The sequence below is a fragment of the Trachymyrmex cornetzi genome, unplaced genomic scaffold (assembly GCF_001594075.2).
Source record: "Trachymyrmex cornetzi isolate Tcor2-1 unplaced genomic scaffold, Tcor1.1 scaffold147, whole genome shotgun sequence".
NCBI lineage: Eukaryota > Metazoa > Arthropoda > Insecta > Hymenoptera > Formicidae > Trachymyrmex > Trachymyrmex cornetzi.
The window spans coordinates 2990623-3010778 of NW_017296059.1; the positions used below are offsets into that span (position 1 = coordinate 2990623).

A 20156-nucleotide genomic window follows, 5' to 3' on the forward strand; every position below is an offset into this window, starting at 1 on the left:
TATGTATATTTTTCAATAATAACATTAAATATTATAGCTTTTTTGGGGTTATAACTTGTTTTATAACATCTTTAGAAGTAATTACATTTGCAGAATTTTCTACTAGCTCTCTATTAACAACTAGTTGGACTTGGAAGGCACAATTGATTTTTTAATTGTAGATTCTAATAGACAAATTTAAATCTCTAGAAAAATGAAGTACAGTCCAACTTCTATTAAACTTTTATTAAACTAGACCATTTTTCAATTCTCTAAAAGTTACACTTATATGGTTTCTGAAATGATCGACTTAATTATATTATAATTTACAAGTAAATTGCACATCCCAACAAAAAGAAAGCAGTTTATGAAGGATAATTCACGATGATACGCTTTAAATTTATTAAATAACGTTAATACACCGTGTATAATCTTCTCTCATCTTTTTATTTCGTGCGGCCCGGTGCCGAAGTACGGCCATACATTTTAGTCGCTGCTGAAAACGGAGCAACAAAGCACATCGAGCTGGGGAGAATCTGCTCCCGACTGGGACTGGTCACGCGAAATTAATCACGTGCATTTAAAATGCATCACGAGGTGGAGGCGCATCGTAATTATCGAGAAAGCGTTTCCCGAATTTCGCGCGCGATCGCGAAACACGTGCGTGGGCTTCGTCGATTAAGCGATTACCTTAATGCAACAATATGCATGCGGCGACGTCAGGGGAGCGACGCGTTCACGCGTGGCCGACGAGTTACGATCGGAGCGATTCGTTGCGCCTGGCCAATGGCGAGTCGGTGTCCCCCGAATGCTGATGATTATTTCATTCTTTAGGACTGGTCGTATCGGCATATTCAGCATAGCCTGATGCTTTAATTATGAATAACGTGGATCACGAGAACCGAATAAATTTCACACGCACGTATTAACGATCAAATGTTAAGCACGAGATCGGACGGGACGAGATTTTCAATTTGTCTTTTTTCTTTCGCTGACCACTACGCTAGTTATTCCAAGAACTTCATTAATCGTTTAAGCAGTTATCATCAGTTATATTAAGCAGTTATTTGACGGTACTGGTTCGCGGTATCATATGCATATGTATAATAGTAGTTTGCCATAAATGCCAGAAGCGTCTATTTCGCCGGTACTGGTAGAATAAATCTCAGAGACGTCTAATCAAATGATACTGATTAAAATAAATATCAAAAGCGTTTGTCCTGACTGTGTAATGGCAAAATAAACGCCAGAAGCGTACATTGTAATCATGTAAAATCTGGACCTTTCAAGGCTTGTAGCGCAGAAACGACTCATAAGATCAAGTTGAGCCCATTGAGACATTTGTTCAGAATAAAGAGAACTACGACATATCCAAAAATTAGCCAAATCCGCAGAAAGATATTTTCCATAAGATTAGTGTGGAGTCCTTTAAAAAAAAATATTACTTCGCTTAATTTAAGTTTTACTCTACACTATATTCTGTTTGGTGTACTGAAGACGTTCGAAGGGAAACTTGGCTGATAGAAACTAAACGAGAATTTCTGGGAGTTTGGAAATCACTTGCGAAGTCAATTCATCAGAGATGCACACCGCTCTATCCCACTTGGCTAGGATCACCGTTTCGTTTTGACGAGGACTTGTACATACAGTGCTTGCCAACCAAATCAACTGAAGTTAGGGTGGAACGTGAGATACCCGATTTCGATATATCATCGGGTAGGAGTTAAAATAGGAACGTAAATTCGGTGTATGTAAATAAGGGATAGGCACGACCGAAAAGCCGAGATGGGAAAGGAGCCGAACGTGGAAGTCATTTGCGAAACAAGAAGCGTATGGAGCTTCGCTTTCGCAACTCGTGCCAAAAAGCTGTGCATCAGTTATAAGATCCTATTCCCGAGTGGAATTTAAAGCGGATTTTTCCTTAGCGCGAATTTAACATTTGTATCCCTCGATTCTACGATCTGACAGAATCTCTGGATCATTTCCATCGATCACTTGAATCGTCATCTTTCCCCGAAAGTTGTTTACAAAGTAAACGCGGACCGTCATCACAAGTTTTGCAACTCCGACTTTCCTACGTAATACTCTATTGTTTTTTTACACTGAAAAAAAAAACTAAATTTTAATAAATAATTTGTATACAGTGCAATTAAATATTTGAAATGAATGAACGTAAAAATATATTTATTTAATAGAGAAATTATTAATTTGATTTGACCATTCCTTTTATTGAGTAAATATTTATTTACTGTAGAAGAAAAGATTTAGTTGGCACAAAAAATTCAAATAAATGTTTATTAAAATTTAAAATATTTTTTCTTAGTGTAATATATTAGCACAATCGATTTCCTGATCTTGCATTCGGACAGATTGCTTTATAACAAGATGAAAATAAATTTACTCGAATTGTTTCTGCGGTATTATCTAAAATGACATCATAGACTTACAACGAGGCAATTTCGACTCGTATAACCAACTGAAAATGCGGTTGTCGACGCGTATATTTTTATAGCGATTTCGTCTCCCGAACAAGGGGAACGTCGGCGTCGTCGAACATCAGTAACGGCCAGTCCTACGCCGATTCGTCGACTCGTAACATCGGTACCGACATAAAATCGCGCGAGCGGCACGTTTACGGCCGCTGTCGGCCGACAATAATGACCTTAATTGGCGCTTAAAGCGGCTTTCTTCCAATATCCTGAGCATGAGTAACGCGTTGACCGCTGGACATGCATCTTCGTAAAAATCGACAGCCACGTGTGCGCTTTCTTATTACACAGAATGATTCAGAACGGTATATCCTATACTTTAAGTTACAAATATATACGAATAATTTAAAAAAATCCATTTTTTTATATTGATTGTTGTAATTACTAATATTATAATTGGGACATGTGCAATTTTAATTGGGTTAAACTTAGATAGAATAATTTTTTTTGAAATAGAAATAAAATATTGAGATGAGATTTTGTGGATGTTAATTTTTAAGCAAAAAAATTGAAAATGTTATCATGATGGGAGGGGGAAACATGCAATTAATAGTAAATAAGCTTTGTTTCTCTAAAAAGTTTTATGGGCGGAAATCTCAAATTGCTGTGTGTATATATATGTTACGGATAATAAAATAAACTATCTAATAGTGACCAGGCAGGAAAATATCGATAAACTGTAAACGCCATGGTTTTGCCTAAAATGTTGGGTACTGCAAAGTACGGTTTTACACTGGCACTGCAATAACCGCAACTTTACGACACAAAAAATGGTCGCCGATACATTGTCCTCGCGGAGTATGAAATTTTGTTGCGCTGCTACGTTATGTTCTATCGTAAATTTACGGTAAATTGACATTTTTTTTATCACTGCACTTCGCGTATATCATAAATTTGAAAGTATGTATATTTCTTATATTTCATCGTGTGTATATTAATATATATATATATAGGATTTTAAAAAATTAGGATGAATTGAGTCAAAATTTACTACTATACTCCAATTTACTAAAAATCTTGACGTGCTACATAAATTCTACCAACACCCATCGTATTCGGCGTGAAAAAAAATCTTTGAGGTATGTAGATTATGGCACTTCGGAGAGAAAAAAGTAACTTTTTGTCGAACAGTGTAATTAATACAAGGAAAAGTGGCTATTTGCATATTCAATGACTCCTGGCAGTATCATTATTCATCGTTTGAAAATGGTTGAAGTCATGTCACCGGCAGGCGACCCTAAGAAAAGTGACTGGCCTGGAAAACGACTATACTTTACGACCTGCATGCAGGCGCAGATGCTCCAAAGAATCTAGCGAAATCGGCAGTAATGTGCCGATACCCTAGGCGAGCCTCTACCATCGTAAAGATTACGACGTGGAAATGAGATATAAGGCGACGTCATATATAGCCAATTTAGCGACGGCAAGAAAGACGAGGCGGGATCTCGTCTCGATATTATCATATTTGCCGTCAGGTGCGAGCATTCTCATCGCCGATAGCTCTTCCCCTTCGGGATAGCTTAAATAAAACAGGACGCACTCCTCTATCCGAGCGTTTTACAAACGCACGTGGAAAGTAATACCATCTGCAGACTATAAAATCATTTCCGCCGAGAGAGAAGAATCGAACGGTGCAATCGCAAAACTCGTTTGTCCATTTATGAAAGCTCGCGGGAACGATCGTTTTTCTAAGGGATATATTTGCACTCTACGTTCCTTCAAGTATTCAAATGTTTCCTCGTATCGCGAAATGCAACTACAAACTATCTATTCCCGGAGGACGGTTTTAAATAGACATGAATAAAGGCGCTCTGTGTAATTGAGATAAATTGGCTTGCCTCAACTTCGTAGTAATGGTTTGTTTAGATTGATTTAACTCAATTTAGAACAATTTTGCAGGTAAGAACTAAGAACGTAGATTTCACAAATGAACTATAACTCGTAAATTACAATTTTTTAGTCGCGTCGCGTGTTGAAAGGAAAATGAGACGTGCATCGGCTACCACATGCAGAGAATGATTCTAGCGACGTATCCAGCTTGAAAAATTTTACACGTCTCTCCGGTCGGACATCGGTAGGCCCACCCCAGCCACCCGTTCATCTCGCGCGGGAATATTTTGCAGAGCTTCGAAATTCTCGAATCTCGCACGCGGAGGAGAGACGGGGAAGAGCTATCGCGGCGGCGTGTGCGTTCCCGTCATATTTTCCTACGTACTTTATCTTTCCTGGCGCGTACACACCCTCGTCCTCGTAACTCGATCGTGACGAGCGAGCGCGCGGACTAACAAAATTTTCAGAGTAAACGAGGTGCGCGATGCTGCGCCGCCGGGAGAGCCTCTGATATCGACGTCCCACACATGAATTCAATTACGTCGTACAAGCATACGAGAGAGTCCTCTCCCCGGGCTTTTTTTTCCTCTCGCCCGTGTCCCCGCCCGTATACCTCCGGGTGGCGTGCGTGCGTATGCGTGCGTACGTATGCGCGTGCACGTGCGTCCCGCGAGTCCGCGTGTTGGGTCAACGTTCGCGTCCGTAGCAGCCAGGTCACGTACGATGCAACGCATTAATGGTACCGGTCCTGGGCTTCCTCTGTATCGACGCGAGAAAGGATCGTAACTCAAAATAATAATTTCCAAGTTTACACTCGTGAATTGAAACCGATTTAATTTCGGCGAAATCAATTTCTGACGCTTGTAGACGAAGATAAGCATTTATTTCATGAGGAACAAACATGGATTGTAATGCGTCTATAGTATGAGATTTGAGATCTATCAGACTCTATCTATAGTTGATTTCCATTTGTCTACATTACTGACAAAACTGATTGATAATATTCAGTGAAAATTGACCGAGTAATGTTCAACACAAATAAGCGAAAAAGACCGTATTCAGTCAAGGTAGATCTTGGAGTTCAATAATATTTTTTGTATGAATTTTATAAATTGTAAAAAGTATTATTGCGATCTCAATTTTGAAGTCAATTAGTTTAACACAAATAAGGGAAAAAGGCCATATTCGGTTAAGGTTTACAATTTTCATAAAAACTGTTTTTAGACATCAAGACCTGTCTTGATTGAATATGGCCTTCTTTCCATATTTATGCAAAACTGATAGACTTCAAAATCGTCATAAAAAAAATTATTTTTTGAATCCCAAATTTCTCGCGAAGCAAAACGATTAAAGAGTGAAAAGCTTGTCTACTTTGATACGCATCCAGCCTGCTTCATAAATTCAGCTAAATGGTGTGTTTAATTAAATCTAGAAAGATGGATCTCTCTCTCTCTCTCTCTCTCTCTCTCTCGGATGACGTTAAATTTCGGTCCCTGACATTGCCGAAATTTCAAGACGTTCACTATTTGTCATGGCGTTCTGACAAACGTCATGTACCGGGTGAGAATGGCGTGACCCAAAGTAGAATAGCGTAGAATCTACGAGGGATAGTATCTGTCACTAGGAGAGGGATGACGCGGGACGGAATGGGATAGTTTCCTTTTGACGGATAATAGATCGTTATGTAAGAGCACAATGGACATGGTTAAATCTTGTTGATCGACCGTGGTGAATCGTCTTTGTTATTAAGAACTCGATTAAACTTTCGACGCGGTTAATTAAAGTAAAGAAACTCGATCAATCGTCGAAATTTTCTAAACTGATTGCAACTCTAAAGCGTCTCTCACTCACCCGGATAGTTTCGTAGAGTCTGACGATGCTCGGATGCTGTAGCATTGACAAGACCTTCGCCTCCCTCGTCAGGTTCTTCATCACGTAATCCTTCTTGCCTTGCTCGACGTCTATTATCTTAATCGCCACCTGAAACAAGAAGCGGAGGGATTCACATAATTAATTGAGTGTGTAGTCGAACGAAGCTATTGTTGTGTAGGAAAATATATCAAAAGTACTTTCAGCACTTCTTTCTATCAAAATTTATTATTAAGATTCTTTATCTAAGATAAAACTTTAGGTCAATTTTTTATATTCCTGTATTAGACTGCATTAGAAATCTCTTTCACAAAAAATTAAACATATATCTATTTTAAAAAATGTCGGTGTGAATTTAATATCCCTCGTGTGGTGTCTATATAATTTTCACTATGTTGGTGTTAAATTAACACCAACGTTTTTGTGAATTTAAAACCCCTGGTGTTTATATCAACATCATCATGGTGTGGATATAACGTCATGAGTGTTAAATCCACATCATGTTGGTGTTACTTTAACACCAACACAGTGAGAATTATATAAATACTGCATGATGTTAAATTCACATCGCTATTTGTTAGAGTGTATCTCATTTTAAGTTCCGAAAATATACTAGTTCAACTAGAAAACAGCCTTTTTGAGAGATAGATTATATTTTTTATTTATTACATTGATATTTTTACATTGCATCTACCTGCACTGACAACGCATATATTAAAACTAATTCTCCAGTAAATTAAGATGTTACTGAAAGGTGAGTAAATAATTGGCATAAGAGTAAATGTGGAGGGTTGAAAAAAATTTTACGTCAATATAGCGCACCTCTTGGTTGAGTAAACGCTTTATTCGTGCGCACACGCACGCGGACCCTCTTCAGAGATATTTCTTCCCGAGCGAAAAAAAACGCGCGAGTTTATCCTCAGGGCTTTTAGGGATCAATCGCCCCGCATTCTCTCTTCGAATTGCTAGCACGTCAAACACCTTCCATATGCCTGCTTGAGGAGCAACGAGCCGCTTTTCCACGGTGCGGAGGGTAAAGGTGGCGAACAAGAGCGAAGACGAAAGAGGGGGAGTTATGGAGAAGACGGAAAGAAGAGATACCTTGGGATTCGCGCAAGCGAATAGGGCGCGCCTTCACAGTCCCCTCTCCCTTTGATGTGCCATAAAGGCCTGGAGGCGGTAATTCGCACGAACCTAAGCGATTGAAACGGTGGACTCTGCTGTACCCCTCGGCAACGAGGGTGCATAACGCAGGAAACTAATGCTAAATTATATCAACTGAAGGGTACGCGAGGACTTGTATCGCGACCGCAAAGGTTTTACGTCTGTCGTCTCCCGTTTGAAATTAAAGGCGTAGGCGGGTCAATCATGAAGAAAAAAATAATAATTAAGATAGCCAAAGAAACGAGTATAAAAATATTAAATTAAAGTAAATAATTCATTAAAAAACCGACAAATTTTTATAAATTACTTTTACTAAAGAATATAAAGTTTGCAGTGAGTTTGCTTTTAATATATATCAATAAAAAATTAAGGCTTGCAGGGCATCCGTTGCACTTAAACCGTCGGCATTTTCCATTTAATACTTCAACTCGTATCTCGAGAAGACTGTTGAAGAAACTTTCCGCGGTGGTTCATTCCGAGGAAGTCCCGAATCTTGCGTCCTCGAGTTTCCAAGTTACCCGGCAGCAGCGGGTCGCATATCATTAGCAGCGATGGCGCCGGCATCCTTTGATCTTCCCGCTCTTTCCGTATTGAGTGAGAAAGTGACACGAGTACGAGACGGAAGGTAGGAAAAGAACGGAAGAGAGAGAAGCAGAGGAAAAGAAGCGCTCCTGTTCCGGGACGTTCGCAATATGCAAAGCATATATAAGAAAAGAGAGAAAAAGAAAACGAGGGAGAAAGGGGGGGGGGGACAGAGAGAAGCGGGGGCGGGGATTCTTGCGTTGGACTCGAGGTACGTCTGACAGCCTCCCCAAATGATTTGTGGCGCTCTTCGCCAGATACAAGATACTAATTCTTTGGGTGCTGTCAGTCGACCAGCTACCGCTCGCCACTGTCGACTCTCTCTCTCTCTCTCTCTCTCTCTCTCTCTCTCTCTTTCCGCTGAGTTCCTCTGTTGGCTTATCTCTGTTTGCATTATGTTACAACTCAGTCGACTGACACAACGTTCCTCGTCCCATCGCTTCACATTATGATCGTCGCTTCTTTCTCTTTAAACGCTGTATTATGGTAGATCAATCTTGAGAGAGTCCAAGATAATGCTCGATAATGCGTCAGTATGCAAGAATGTTTCTAGGTGGCTGCGTATAGAAGAGCAGTCACAATTACGAATTTTATATATACATTTCTGTTGAGGGTCTCTTCCCCTTCATCCATTTGATTCTCTTTTCTATTGTTAGCTTATCTCTGTTTGCATTCTGTTACAGCTCAGTCAACTGATATTCCACCCTTCGTCCTGCCGCATGCCGCTTCTTCCTGTTTGGGCGTTGTAGAATATTGAATTGATCTTGGAAGTCGCGATAGTACGCCGAAATGCTACATACGTAAGTCACTTCAATATGAACTTCTACGTACAGATGTTTGGATCTCTCTCTACATCTCTAGAGCTTTTCTTAGCTTATCTCTTATCTTGTATTATGTTACAACTTAGTCAACTGACGCATCGCTTTTCATCTCATCGCTCTACGTTACCCATCATCGTTGCTGTAAACTTTTTGAACTATCGCGATATGACTGATCGATCCGCGGAATTGAAAGCAAACTGATATCGATACATTTTTTTAAAGCCTTCAGAAAACAAAGATTAAACGTTTCTATCTTAAGTACGAACTAGCAGTGGTTATATTCTTACATAAATTTAATATTGACCCATTTGATACTAAAAACAGTGATTAATTACTTATTTGAAGTATTAAAAGCACTGTTATTTAATGCTTTTAATATTCTAAACAAATTATCGATCATTTTTCGGTAATAAATTGGCCACTATTAGATTTCTGTAAGAGTATTAACCTTACAGAATCGGCTTTACGATTTAATGCACTATTAAATTTATTAATGTTAAATTATAGATATACAATTTGAGTTATTTTTAATAATTTTTATAGGTCGCCACTGCTCCTACTCAATATATCGTTAATTTAACTAAATAAAAAAAAACTGGAATAAAATAATTTTATTTAAAAAAAATGTATTGAATTTGTGTGTGTGTGTGTGTGGTTCAAATTTAGTTTATTATTTATTAAGTGCGTACATTAATATGAATATTGTTTACATTGAAGCTAACCACAGAAATGAACTGATTTACATTTTGACACCATGGAAGTTAAAAATAACAGAATGTTATTTAACTCGAGGAATTGGATTACCATTGCTCCTTTTAAATCTAAAGCGATGTCTACAATGAGACTTTAAGGCGTAAAACTTAAGCTTTAAGCCAGAAGAAGTTATCCAATCGTAGTCAATTTTTCTCCTCACATTCGACTATAATTAGTCAATTTTTTAAGGTTTTAAGTAAATTTTATGCATTCTAATCTTGTTGCATATACTGTTTAATAACGTGTAAAAAGATTAATAGTTAGTCGCTATTGTTTTTCCTGTTTTTCCCTTCACAAATCTTCGCGCTGTCATCGCAGTGTCTTACGCATAAATTCCTTCGCGCGAACAGTTTAGATATGTTTGAATTGCGAGAACGCCACGTGGATAATTCCCAAGCGTATTCATCGTGGCTTATATCGGTTAATGCGACGCAGAATCTTCTTTGAAGCCGAGATAAAATGGGGTCGAGCGACGACGCGGCTACGAAGAGACGCGAATAAAGTAGTTCTATTTGCGCGGACGAGAGAGCTGGGGACAAGCAGAGTCGCGGAGCCATAATAATGTTTGCGAAAGCCACATTAAGGTATCCATTTTAGAGATCGCTTACTAACGAATGTTTCTGCGTGGGTTGAGATATACGAGCGAGTCGCCGTACAGCTATACCCAGGGCTCGACCTGTCAAGATCTCCTGTGGAGGGTACAGGCGCGTATATCGCACCACCACCACCACCACTACGATGCGTTTCGTTTGCACGAATACACGCACATTTACGCATCTCCAGTATCCTGTATTCCGGATCCGCGGTACGAAGCCAGGATGCGAGATTGTCGCGTTATATCGTAAAGCTGCACGTGATGCTCAATTTCGAGATTAAAATCTGCTGTATGCTTCTTTAATTTCGAATAAATCAGAAGACAACATGGCATTTACAAGAGCAAGTCAAGGAGTAGAGGAACTTTTGTGATTTTTCAATGTAGAAAAGTATTAATCACAGATATATAAAATATAGTAAAGAAATTCGAATAGTATTCTACACTCAGGAGAATGTTTTGAGAGTTATGTATAACAAAAATATACACATCTTGAACTGTCAAGAGACAAGTCTTGTCAAGAGTCGTGTCTTGCGCCAAATTACGTGCAACAAACGCGAAATGGTAAAAATAGATACGTCTCATAATAACCGTTTCAAGCGTTTTCTGAAGCTCAATTAAAATCTATTTCAAAACCATGACAACACAATAGTTTTCGCATTCTAAGTATGTGAACTAAACTAATAATATTTAGTAGACCTTGTGCAATTAAATCCGTGGCTTAAAGACATTTTGATTTATCATGTTATTTTCATTATCGATAAAAATAAAATGTAAATACAAACAATAGTATTCTATAAAAAAATATTCATTTTCGTCGTTTAATTGATTTTGTCTTTTAGTGTACTTTATATAAAAATATCACAATTAGCTGATATAATATTAACAAATTGGTTATTAATAGCAAATTTTAGTTATAAAAAATATATTTACACACACACAGTCATTTTTATGAATAAAATTTTAAATGGTCCTATTATTCTATTTAAAGAGAATTATTAAAAATGTTTATTTAAGAGGCATAAAATTTATGTTTGATCCGAAAAATATTTATGGAAATTTATATACATGTAGCACCATTTTCCTTTATTTTTACAATCCGAGAGAAGTAAAATTGTGTGACTTTGATAAATTAAGAGAAAAATCAAATTAAGTTGCTACATTTTCTGCGCTTTAATCTCATTTTCCTAATTTATTAATAGCCCGCAATTTAATTTTTCTTCTCTCTCAGGACGTGAAAATTTAAAAATAATAATTTATATTGAACATTTTGTCAACCAAAACGATAATAAATTTTATTTTTCAAATAAATGTTATTATATTTAATAATATTATTTAATCGACCATTAAAAACCATCAAATTTTCATTAAAAGAAGAATTAAATAATCTGCTTTTGTAACTGAGTGTGAGTTAAAATTCGATACGTACGTGTAGCAATTAAATTGTGGTATATTGTCGTTATATTACAATCTAATGTCTTATTCATCTCAATCGAGATTATGCTATTAAATATGCGGAATTAATTAATTATATCTTCGATAATGCTAATAATATTATAATATAAAATAAAGCAAAATAATAATCAGTAGATTATTAGAAATGATTATCAGATGTAATCTTAACTCGCACGTTGACAGTACATTTTACATATTAAATAATTAAATTTTAAATCAATTAAATAACATTTTATTCTTTTAACTTCTAAGTACATCAAAATGTATTACTTTAATACATAACACGTGATTAAAAAGCATCCACATTTCTGTAATCAAATTACTTAGTTTCAAAGTAAATAGCATTCATATTAACGTATGCACTTACAATTAGTAAATAATAAACTATAAATTTCAATCAAATTTAATACATTTTTTGAGTTAAATTGTTTAACTCCGTTGTTTTAGTTAAATTAACATACTCTCTCTCTCTCTAAATAAGAGCAGCCGCGAATATAGAAATGATTAGAAATAACTCAAATTATAACTTAACATTATGAATTTATTAGTAATGTACATCCTACGAACGAATACCGAATGTTCATGTTATTTCTTGCACAAATGTTGCACAAGTTCGATTGCTACATGCAGCAGCCAACATCGAATCTGATCGAATGCTGGTGGTGTTCGGTACAATCAAGAAAAGGAATAAACGGCTTACAAACAAGAACATACATAAATGTCCGAACATTCGCATTCGCTGTTCGTTCGCCAAGTGAATACCTGAATACTCAGCTCGAGATGCACACAGGACTAGACTATACAGACACAAACGTAGAATATTCAATGCACATCTATTCGAATTTCGGAGATGTAACTGTTTCGTAGCGTGTATTGTGGCACGCAGTGCCTCGATGCTCGGTGCTCGACTCATTGTTTACATTGGGCGTACGTTGCGCGCTGCTGTTGTGTACGCGCGCGGTCGCTTCGTTCCTATTCGTGCGGCGAGGCTCGAGCCGGCAGGCAGCAGCGCGTGTTGCTCCGTCGTCTTATTATCATCTAAATACGATTATTCCCTATGTTAACTACAATCAGCATTATAAGCTTGAACGATGTATTATTCTCCTGATTAATGACTTATTTCAAGGCATCGTAGAAGCAGACAACGGATTTATTCAACTATGGTATATCGCTTGAGTTTATTTGAGACTGAAGTAGAGAATTGAGGTAAAGAACGAGCGAATTGTATCACTATTTTAAATCCACGATGATAATTATACACGATATTAACAACATTCGTTTTTTAATTAAATATATTCAGTTTGTTCACTTTAAATTTTTCACTGACAATGAAATATAACTTGCTTGTCTGTCTCTAAGTGAGAGTGAATGATAGTATACGAAATCGTACTGAATAAAGTGATTTCAGTAACCGAAAGCCGTGATATATCAATAATTTAGTAGATAATAAATAATCCTCATTTCAAATGCGAGCAGTTGAGCGCGTTCCGTTTCACGCACGATGCGCACGATATATTATTTTATTATCCTTGTTGTTCGTCGAATGTTAAAAAGAAGAATAAAATGATACATCATGTGCATCATGCGTGAAATAGAACGCACCCTAAGATTTTCGGCACATATATTTTCTAAATCGCGGTAACGTCGCACACAACGGTTGGCGTTCAACGTAGGGCGTACAATAGTAAACGAAATCATCTTGTTTACGCAACGAGACTCGAGTCGGCAGGCAGACGCGCGTGAGCTATTCTCTATTAAATTATTTCTAAAATAATGATTTGTTTTCTCTATTAACATTTAACGATGTCAATCACTTATCAATTGTGTGTGTATTGTGTGTGTACAGAAATAGTGCCCATGTGATATTGAAACTCAATTGATTATTTTCGTACTTTCGTTTATCACTTCCGAATTTCTTCATTAATTAAAGCTTTATTAGTTGCATTTATAAAGTTGTCGATGTTATTTTTGAATTCTTGAGTTAATAACGGTCGCGAATTAAGTCTGAATCGCGCTTAATTAGCAAGTAAAATCGTAATTATCAATTTAATTAGTAATCATCGATAATTACAGCCGCGTTAGCATTTGTAACTGCATAATGTATTTGTCCATCATTGCTTTATTAAAATACACGAGAATCGTTTCATCGAAGTATTAATATTATATTACGCGATCAATCGGCGAAGCAAAGACTTTCGAAGGCATTCTGAAGATTTATGTTTAAATTTTTAACTTGTTCATTAACATACTTGTTATAGTGTAATTATATATTATAATATGAGATTATGTTTGCTCTATATAATTCGCACATATTATTTATTATTTGCAGTACAAAAAGTGTTAGCAGCAATTAGTACAGCCACATGATTAGATCTATCATCTTAGAATGGATGGGTTAGAATAAATAGACTAGAATATAAAATATTGAGATACTTCGATTGAAATATACTCGTGAAATATATTAGTGATTTGAAATTAGAGTATAGCTAAATGTGTGTGAAGCAAACATGAATAAGCAAGTGATGAATATAACATATTTCACAAAAAAGCAGCGTACAGGTAATTTTGATAAAATAAGAATTGTTCCCAAATCTATTACACACGAATATTTAATTTCTTATATATATTTTGCTGAGCATTCTATAATAAAATTTTATAACAGCATTTTTAAGAATAAATAGACCGGAATTAATATCATATAGTATATTTAGATTAATTTGTTTAATGAAAAGTATTAAATGATTATTAAGTGCCATTCTTACAATGCAATTTTTAACTAATTTTTTGTAACCTATACTTATTTATAATTTGACTTTTGTTACGTCGTTAAAAGTAACAACTAGTGAGTAACAGTGTTTTATTTCCTTTTTTATATCAAACACCATTTGTTGCATTAATTAGCCAATTAGTATTGACTGTGTGAGCCATTATTTATATTAGATTGTCTTATAAGGTTAAATGTCGATTTTATTCCTAAAACAATAATTCCAAAATTCTAGTAACATAAAAATATTGCATGACCTTTGAAATATGGCGTATAAAAAATTTGATAAATTATATCTAACTTTTTATTACGTTTTGAATTTGCAATATTAAACAGTTTATATTTATATTTAATATTTAGTAGATCGTATTTAAATTTGAACTATTCTCTAAATCCGATTTTATAAGAAACATATCAACTAATATTTAATACTTAACAGCGCGCGCAAAAGTCTTCATGTTGTGTTGACGCAAAATACATATAAAGAAATATAGGAACACTGACATATTATGAATTATGTAATAGAAATAAGGCGATAGACATGACAAAAATGATCGATTCTCAATCGAAGTTTTTGCGTAAATACAATTTATGTGTTACAAAGTCTATATTTCTATATTGATGAAGGGAGGGTATGAAAATCTATCTCGCGCGATCGGGATTGAGCGAGATCGAACGTGACTACCGGGTGTCGTCCGGCCGTTATCATAAACGAGCTGCCAATCGACTGTAGTTTGCCGCGCCGTACGGTATTATATATCGGGATGGAAGTAGCAGCCGGTCTGCTCTTATAACTCTCGCGCAATTGGAGGGCCGTAATTCGAAGCGAATAATTGACCGAATGGCGCGGCCGGTGGCGGCGTTTCAGAGGTTTACGGCCAGTGGCACGACCTCAATTTCGCTCCGGCAATCTCTGCCATCCTGCCTGCCTGCCTGCCTGTCTGCCTGCCTGCCTGCCTGCCTGCCTGCCTGCCTGCCTGCCGCCGAAAAGCCATGACCATGCGAGAGAACTCTCCTGGCACTCTCCGCATCATCCTGGCCCAAATCCAAACCATCGATCGCTGACCGCGAATGGTCAGGCGATCAACGAACGTGCAGTACATCGTTAATAAGAGGTTCGATGGATGAATAGACGAATAGCGGTAGCGCTCGTAGAAAATTAGCCGCGTTAACATCTCCACACTGATCTCCCTTCCCGTAGTTTTTAGGGTGCGAATGACTTTGACAAGAGTAGCAAGGGATCGTTGATATATAAAGCTGGATGTGAACGGTCGTGTGAGATATGATTCACAGAAAATCAGGAAATAGTTACGTCGACGTCCTTATATTGATCTGCGTTCAAGAGCAGCTCTCGCATTGTGAAATTTTGAATTTTAATCCTCCGTTTGCAATAAAATTCGAAAAATGTGAATTTATAAAAGAATAATAGTAGGATTTTACTGCTAGATAATTTCATCTTAATTATAATTTTTATGGAAAATACCGATTGAGACACTGATACGAAAGTAAATATTGTTTTTTAAATAACCAAGATACGTTTAATTAGTTTTTTATCATCTTGTCGTAAATGAATTTTTTGGGTTACTAATTTAATCGAAAGGGGCGCGTAGCTTCGGTTTCATACCAGCGTACATTGCACTGTTTAATCCGCGTACCGGCATTCAAGTTAATCTAATCGGGATAAATCGAACCCGTCCATTTCCATTCGGACATACGCGTACGTTTAATATCCGGTTATTCGTCGGGGTTCGGGCTCGCACGCCCCGAAGCCGGGACTTCGAAATTAAAAATCCGTTCGTATGGTGCGACGGCTTCGAAAAGCTTCATCCGGGCGTGATGTACCTACCTACGCCGAGGATCTACTGTGCATTCTCGTCGACTCGGGGGAGGCGAAGGAAGCTGAAGCGCTATTAGTTGCACCCGGGGATTCCCCGTTACGCTTCGCCGGTTCCACCTGCCTTAGTGCAGGCGCAAAATAATATGGAGAGTACGACCTGAAAAAAAAAAAAAAAAAATTGGGGGGCGCTTTCCTGTCCTTCGCCTCTTCCCGTACCCTATGCTCGTGCTCTCCGGGTGTTTGTGCAACGGGTGGCATTGTGCATCCCGACGAAACGTCGGATAGATAATCACTCTGGACTGGAATCACAGATGACTGTATTTTCAAGACGCTATTGAATGGGACACTTTTTCACGTCGTGAGACACCGTTCGTTCGCGCCATAGTGTTCACGTATAAGCAGGGTCTACTCTAGGTTTTCTTCTAGCAAACTTATTGTCGGTTTTCGTCTTTGATCACAAATTGAATTGTGAACTAGTGTCGTTTACGCTGTGATCTCGAAACCGTGTTATAAAACTTAATAATTGCTTATTCTTAAGACTTAATAATTGAGTAATATTGAAATATTGTTTTTGCTTTATCTTTTTACTTATCATTTATATTAAAAATAAATTAATTAGGAAAGCAATTTATATGTGATAGAAACAGGTTTTTATTAAAGTACTTGTAATAAGCCTAGTAAAAATTTTATGCATTTTTTTAGTAGCTACTGGACAGTTTATTAACTTCTCTCTCGTAACTGAGAGGTAAAACTATGAAAAGATGCGCAAAATCTGATTCGAGGTACTGCATAAAAACAGGACAATAAATAGATTACACAGTATTTTAACTAATAATAATCTATTAATACTAGACAATAACCGGGAAGGTCTACGGAAATTGCACATATTTTTACCAAGAAAATTGCTTAAGCCATTGAATAACTCTTCAAGTTTTTGTCCATTTTCTACGCAGTATTATTACAATTAATGAGACATGCAGTAATACTGTATAGTAACTGGATGAGTGTTTAGGAAAATTGCTTTTCTACCAGAGAAGCAATAATTTATTATCATAATTTATTTACATAAAAGTATATATACAAAATTAAATGTTGTTTACAAAATTTTGGGTCATTATCTCTTTGACGTACCAATTGTAGTTCCTTGTAAGGAAGAAACGTTTTTCTTAAAGATGAACATTTCCTTTATCGGAGGTTTAAAGTCGAATACCGCAGGCAGGACAGATTTAATTACGCGGCGGATTGTAAATTTAAGAATTCACACGGTACGCGGCACGGTCTGTCGGAGAAGCGCGGTCGTGGATCGAGGAGAAGAAAACGAAATAGGGAAAGAAGTAGGAGAGAAGAAACCGCAGACACGAAGGAGGAAAAGAAGAAGGTGAGGTGAATAAAGAACTAAAGTGGTTCCGACCGGTAAGAGGCCATCGGCACGACGGTTAAATTCATTAGGCCGACATTGCAATGGCGCGGACGACGATTCTGCGCGGAATATCAATGAATTCGTGGGCTCGGCGGACCCGTGCGACACACGCGGTATTTAGGGTCCGGGCGGTCGTGGACATAAATCGAGAGATACCCGATAAAACGGGCGAAAAAATACGAGTTGCACCCAGAATAAATAACGTACACGGGGGATGCTGCGGTCAAACGTGGGGTTATGAATTACAGCTTATGAAAGGCGCGCCGCGGGGCAACGGGGGAGAGAAGCGAGTGTGCACGAGGGGGCACGGAATAGGGGCTGCCTACAACCCTCCGGATTTTCGGGAACGAAATTCACTCGTCGCAGACGCCAATCGAGGCGGAAATTTACTTTCCCTCCCTCGATGGCGCCCGTCCACCTCCGGGGGTTTTTCCTCGCGCTGGCAATCGACCCACTTTCCGGCACGCACTCGCAGTCGATATATGTTCATGCCCTCCCGGTACACGTCGCTGAACATAGAAGCCAGCGTGCCACTCCAGTTGGCACTCACCAGAAAAGTAAGGGCACTGATAAACGATCGCCAGGGTTGGCGTCAGATGGCGAACAAGAAAATAGACTTCAGGGTTGAAAGATTGAGAGTAAAGTTGTTTAAATAAAATAGCTGAAGGAATAACGTCTGTTATTTTTTATTTATTATGTATAATTATTTCTTATGAGATTATTTCTCTATTTACGTATCTATATCAGCCTGATTTCATCCACTGCTGAATATCGGTCTCTTCCAACCTTTTCCATATTCCATATGGTTTTTGGAAGAAAGGAATTTGACATTAAAACGCCACGCTTCCCATGCATGTTGACCGTGATTATTTCTCTGCACTCTAAAAAATAGGGATGTAGATTTAATATGCTGTGTTTATATAGTTCTCACCATGTTGGTATTAACATACGGTGTTAAATCCACACTCATATTTCTTAGTGTATATACAACAGATGCATTAATGGTTAAAAATTTACTAAGTTGGATAAGATATAATGAAAAACGGGACGGGAGCTGTTTCAGCTTTTGCCTCAGGTAAGAAAATCCTTAGTTACGGTCCTATGGGTGTATATTTTATCTTGGATGGGTGCACAAAAGGTTTAAAACCGGCTTTGGGTAGTGTGAACGCGAATAAATCGGTCCTAGTGAATAGCACTCGTGCACCGTGAAAGATGGTGTCTCTTTTTATTAACGGAGAGAATGTGATTGTCCTCAACAAGAGCGCGTTGTCGCTGGCATCTCCATTCGGGATCATAATGCAGATGTAACGAATAGACCGGTGCACTGTTTTGTAAATAGAAGCTATTTTGAATGGCGTAATCGTTAGTTATAAAAAAATTCAATTCGAAGATTATAATCGCGAGTAAATCATAGACAGAGAACAGAATTTATGATATATGTATCATCTTCGAATCAGGTCCAATCTTGCAAGCTTACGAGAAATTCGACGGCGTGTGCGTGATGTACGGAAATGCTGACGTGGTTGGAACAAGACCCTAATCCATAGCGTGGGTCTGACGGTTCCTGCATTAGAGCAGAAATCCTTCTTATTGCCAAAGGCACTTAGAAACCATGAACACTTATCAAACACGCGCTGTGTCGGAGTGATTAATTTTATTCTGCCAATTTATCTTCAAAAATTTGTACGCAGTCGATTCAATATTCCCGAATTATTCACATATTTGTGAATATTTTTAAATAACTGATACTTAAATATAATATATCTATGTTATATTTATAATTAATTTTCTGCTAACAATGTCGGACTTTAAAGCATAGTGTATGTAAAAATTAAAAAGAAAGGAGAATACAAAAAAAGGGGAAAAAGAGCCGCTGAAAGTATCGCAAAGGCACTTTTCGTTTCTCATATTGCACGGAAAATTAAAAGTGGCTGTTCGCCACGTGGATTCGCGAGAAGGATATTCGACTAGTCGGACCAATACCGCGAAATACACTTTCGATGAGAATCGGATTCCCCATTGGGCGTGTGGTAGGAACCTAATCCGGTACAACATTTTCCCAGACGGCAAATCTGATTTGCTGTCTTTCTCGCCCTCTTTCGTCCCTTTGCCGAAAATCCTCTTTCCGGCGTATATACGCGCGTGCCCCCTTTGATTTAAAGCGGAGAGAGAGAAAGAGAGGGGAAAAAAAATCGTTTCTGGCTCTGACATTTTATTCGAAACGCAGATCGACAGGCAGCGAACGCAATAAGAAAGCGCGCAGCTGAATGCGCTACCGTAAAATAGGATGAACGCATGCCGAGACGCCACGGTATATACCGGGAAAGAAAAAGGGCGGGATATAAGAATTAAAGTGGAAACCCCGTGAGTCGTGCCAATTTTTCTGATACCGCAAAATCCGCTTTCGCTGATCTCGTAGATAAGTATAATAGATATGAATCCATCAGGGTTGCTTAATGTTAATGCTACCTTAAAGTCGTTTTCTTCGATTCTTTTTAGTTGCCCTAATGTTATTTTTTACATGAAAATATACATTAAAATAATTGCGTATATGTTAGAGCGATGAAAATATCTACACTGAAAAAAAAGTCTAGTTATAGC

At 37.6% G+C, this 20156-nt stretch overlaps 1 protein-coding gene across 1 annotated transcript in view; it reads right to left on the reverse strand.

The window, feature by feature from the left end:
* Nucleotides 1-20156, reverse strand: part of LOC108757576 (hormonally up-regulated neu tumor-associated kinase homolog B) — a 128533-nt gene that overhangs the window by 39421 nt on the left and 68956 nt on the right. The window contains exon 2 of the mRNA XM_018502038.1: nt 6150-6278. Within this exon, the coding sequence (XP_018357540.1) occupies nt 6150-6278 (129 nt within the window). The remainder of the gene's footprint in view (nt 1-6149; nt 6279-20156) is intronic.